At 43.3% G+C, this 4808-nt stretch overlaps 1 protein-coding gene across 1 annotated transcript; it reads left to right on the top strand.

Annotated features, from left to right (window-relative positions):
- LOC116352945 (transcription factor SOX-5-like) lies at window positions 1-4217 on the top strand. Its single transcript, XM_031797543.1, has 2 exons — window positions 1-188; window positions 421-4217. Exons 1-2 carry the CDS (start codon window positions 145-147, stop codon window positions 710-712), a joined length of 336 nt encoding a protein of 111 aa, XP_031653403.1. The 5' UTR covers window positions 1-144; the 3' UTR covers window positions 713-4217.
- Window positions 4218-4808: the final 591 nt, after the last annotated feature.

The following is a 4808-nucleotide window of genomic DNA, read 5'->3' as shown; positions in this document are numbered from 1 at the left end:
AGAAGCAGCCCGTACTATGAGGAGCAGGCCAGGCTGAGCAAGCAGCACCTGGAGAAGTACCCTGACTACAAGTACAAACCCCGACCCAAACGGACCTGTCTGGTGGACGGGAAGAAGCTGAGGATTGGAGAGTACAAGGCCATTATGAGGAACCGCCGGCAGGAGATGAGACAGTACTTCACTGTGGGGTGAGTGAGTAACCAACCAAAACCACACACACACTTCTGACTGTGGATAAAGTATTTCCTCACCGTTGTGTAACTTGTCTTTGTGGTCTGAGTTTACTATAAAGCACGTTGTGCTTGACTGTAAAAAGAGCTGTATGAATGCATCTGATGGATTTTGTTTTATTCATCCAGATTTCTACATTATATTGTGTTATTATACTGTACTAAACTGTTGTGTTGTGGTTTTCTCCAGACAACAGGCCCAGCTGCCTTGTCCTCGGCGGGCGTTGTGTACCCAGGTGCCATTTCCTTGGCAGGCTTGCCCTCCCCCCAGATGCCCTCGGAGCACTCCTCACTGTCCAGCAGCCCCGAGCACGCCGCCCCACCCCTCCAGACCCCCCTACCACCCCAGCCTCAAGGGAGACGAGACCCGAGTCAAACAGGAGGAGCTGCGATTGGACGACAGCAATGGTGATGCGTACGACGACTTTGATTATGAGGACGAGGAGGGAGATTATGGAAGCGATAACGACAACCACCAATAATCGGGACGCAGAGCCAATCAGAATCAGTTACCCAGCTTCTTGCTGGAAACAACCCTGTCCATCCACCAATCCTGAGAGACTATCCGTCCCTTATATCCAATCACATCCAATGTCACAAACCTCGCCCTCCTTTACCCCTTAACCAACAAGAACTCTGGAACCTCAGAGCCAAGCCCCTCCCATTGGAATCCCGATACCAGCAACCGACCAATCAAATCAAGCACAGGACCTGTCACTCACACTGACTGTTACACAGACTGGAGTCTAGGAGGAGACGAACTGATTGCCGTGACTTCTGCTGAGTACTACACAGTACTACAGCGTACTAACAAAGTACTACAAGGTATACTAGAGTATTACTGCTGTGTACGCCATAGAGGCAAGATGAGATATACATTATGTCATGAGTAAGCTACTATATGAGGAGAAAACACCGAAAAAAACAACCTTTTAGACCAGTTTGACTTCAAAGAGACGTTTTTTTAAAACAGCAGGCCTGTCAGTTGATTAAAGAGACACTTTAAAATGGCCGACCTGTTTGTTTATAAAAGAGACACTTTTAAAACAGCTTTTTTTTTCTTGGTTCTATGATGTTCTCACTCAGGTACACGGTGCCAACAAGTGGCTTGTGAATGTGATTTGTTGTTTTTGTGCTACAGTTTTAATAATAGATACAAAATAGAAATGTTTCCCTTTTCATTGTAAAGCACCTGACAGAAGTCAAAGCAAAACTTTTATTTAGAATTCTTCTTCTTTCTTCAACTCAGTGTACTGTCAGCAGATATCCTCCCTCTGTGTGTGTGTGTGTGACTCCCCTTATGAGAGTAAAAATGGGACAGTCCAGTCAGGGCCACAGTGTTGGACAGTGAGGACCGGCTCACTTCAGGGGACTGTGGGGGGGACCTTAGTCTCTCATCATGGGCCAGCTTGGACAGTACAGTGTGATGAGACAATCTCCCACCAATCCTCTTCTCTCCTTTTACACTCTCGTTCTTTTACCTTTTCTTTGGCTTTCTTTTATTCTGATCATGAGGACTTTGGAAGGTACAAAGAAAGGTTTCTTTTAGATATGAAACACCCCCTTGTATGTGTGTGAGAGTGTGTGTGAGCAAGCTCGCTGTGCGTGTGTGTGTGTGTTTAGTCTGTGTGAGCTGGTTTAGTCATCACTAGGCACTAGATCCCAGAACTCTGTCCCTTTCCAAGACAAACAGAAACACTGGAGTTTCCCCTGTGAGCCCCCAGAACTTCAGTATCCTGGTATACAGAGACAGAGAAAGCCCTATGGCTCTCTTGTACACTCACACACACACACATACCCAAGCCCCAGTTCCCCAATCGAAACCCCGCAACAACTCTACTCCGCTGCCAACTGATCCAGCCAGCACCACAAGCGAACAGCTCTTACCCACAACCCAAACCCTCTCATAATACTCCCAACTGATATCACACAAAATTGGTGTGTATTTTGTTCTAGAAGTTTGGTGGGTTCCTGTGGGCTCCTACTGGTAGTTTAGTTTGACTAAAGCACAGGAGTCTCTGCTGTCTGTCCCCATTCTGTCCCTCTCTCTGAGAGTCCCCCTCTATGTCCCCCTGTGTCTGACTCTGTCCCCGTCCGTGTCCCCACGTCATTCTGCTGTTCTTATTGGGAGGAGCTGATCGTTATATCAGTGTTTCCTTTGTATTTCAATACTGTATTTTATTATTTTTATTCAAACTGCCTCTAGTGTAATAATATTATTAACAATAATTATAATGATGGTCAGCGTTTCTTTCAATTTGAGTATGTTATGTACAGTATAATTTATTTTGGCCTCTTATTGGGTTTATTATGACCAATATGAAACTTCTTCGGTCAATGAAGCATTATTATATTTAGCTGGTTTAGAGTATTTACATCTAATGTTGTCCTTTTATTTGATACTTTATTTGTGATTTTGCATTTTTTAGTTCCTGTTTTTATCTGTTCTGTTTGTTAAGTATTAATCCTATATGGACGCTGGGTGAGGAAGAGGAGCGACACGGACGACAGCCAACGGACGGCTGTCGCTCTTCGTGAAGGAGACTGGACTTTCTATTCACTAACTCTCTCCCCATCCGCGTCCCTCAGCTTGACAACGTAACCCTTTTATGTCCAAACCCACTTCTAAAAGCACTCAGACACTCTGTGTGGTCAGAGAAAAGAAGGTGATTTTTTGGTTTCTTCGTAATGGTTCATGTATAATGTGAAGTTTCTTGGACTTTCTTTCTTTTTATGAAGATAAAAGAAAACGGTTATATTATTCTATTCTGTTTCCTCTGAACAAAGGAGCGAGACTCCCGTTTACTAGGGTTGCTATTTACACTGAGATGCCGTGGAACATCGTTGAGGCTGGCGGACACAGAGACACTCAGACACAGCAGACTCACACAAATTATTAGCAGACACAGTTGTGCAAATGTAATTTAAAAAAAAATCTGATCAGGACATGATCAGAACACACACACACACACACACACACATTTGGACCCATAGGAAAATCAGTGTTTACTTTGCCTATTCAACAATGTTCTACAGCATAACCTGACATTCAGTAAGTAATGACCTGTCATATCTATGTGACTCCAGAACTCTGGGGACTTTACTTTGTTTTAGCTCCACACTATGGCCTAGCCATTAGCCATGTCCACTCACTCTACAGGTGTGCTGCCAGATAGTGACCCAGCCCAGTCATGCTTGCTGTAGATGTTTACTCTGACACAATCAATCACAACCATGCCTATTGCCAGATAGTGAGCCTCACAGTCAATCATACGTGGCAATACAGACAACCTCACAATCAGGCCACGGTGAGACCTAACGCTGGAGAAAGGGTGTCCTGTATTCTGGCTGGAAGCTGTAGGTTAGACAGTGTGGGGAAAAGGAGGGGTTTACAAGTTCAATCATCCCAGCTTGCTAGGTCTGCCACATACTGAGGTATTATACTGTACTAAGGGCCAGGAGTTTTGTGACCTGACCATGTGACCTGACCAGGACAAACATTGAGCTCTAGTTATACTAATGAATAGAGTCCAACGTTTTTCATGAGCAGGGTGACAGGATGTTAGGCCCTGGTGATGTTGGGTGATACAGCGACGATGGTGACCATGATCGCGATGAAGATGATGATAATAATAATGAAGACAATCAAATGTCACGAGTGGAGCTCAAAACAAAGTCAGAGTTAGTCAAAAAAAGAAACAAGTATCTGACCATCTCAACTTGACAAATGGAGAAAGATAATTATGTACATATAACATAGAGTTATAGATTTATATTTTGTTCATAACACAGTGTAATATAAGTTGTATATTTCTTTTTCTCTTTTATTGATGTTATTCATGCTACAATAAAGCAGGAGTTGATGTACTCTTACAACAAAAAAAGAGAGGCCGTGGGCTTGCCATGCACCGTCTGTTCTGAGTTCACTTTTTTCAGTATTATTGCCAGTCGAGGCTTTAATAAAAACAGCGATGTGTTCTGTAATGCTCCAATGGTCCTTGTGAGTTCTTTACAATGCACCTACACACACTGGTATACACATAGTATCCATGAAGGCTATGGTAGATCAGGGCACACTTTTCAATGCTAAATGTAACGCTTTAAACGGGGGCTTTCGACATTCTTTCATCGGTTCACTCTTTATACACTGCACTTGGAGGTTACTGGATGTGTGTGCTGTACTTCTAAACTAAACATCTGCACTATATCCAGAATACTGTACCTATTTGCAGCTGCACTATATCCAGAATACTGTACCTATTTGCAGCTGCACTATATCCAGAATACTGTACCTATTTGCAGCTGCACTATATCCAGAATACTGTACCTATTTGCAGCTCCACTATATCCAGAATACTGTACCTATTTGCAGCTCCACTATATCCAGAATACTGTACCTATTTGCAGCTGCACTATATCCAGAATACTGTACCTATTTGCAGCTGCACTATATCCAGAATACTGTACCTATTTGCAGCTGCACTATATCCAGAATACTGTACCTATTTGCAGCTGCACTATATCCAGAATACTGTACCTATTTGCAGCTGCACTATATCCAGAATACTGTACCTATTT

Source organism: Oncorhynchus kisutch, linkage group LG19, assembly GCF_002021735.2.
Source record: "Oncorhynchus kisutch isolate 150728-3 linkage group LG19, Okis_V2, whole genome shotgun sequence".
Taxonomy (NCBI): Eukaryota; Metazoa; Chordata; class Actinopteri; order Salmoniformes; family Salmonidae; genus Oncorhynchus; species Oncorhynchus kisutch.
The sequence above is the reverse complement of the archived record's forward strand: the minus strand, read 5'-3'. Positions and strand labels throughout refer to the sequence as shown.

What these genes read in the sequence shown, in the direction of transcription:
- LOC116352945 (XM_031797543.1), top strand. Translation starts at nt 145, where the DNA reads ATGAGGAACCGCCGGCAGGAGATGAGACAGTACTTCACTGTGGG. An exon ending in AGACAGTACTTCACTGTGGG is followed by an intron (nt 189 to 420) that starts GTGAGTGAGTAA and finishes GGTTTTCTCCAG; the next exon opens with ACAACAGGCCCAGCTGCCTT.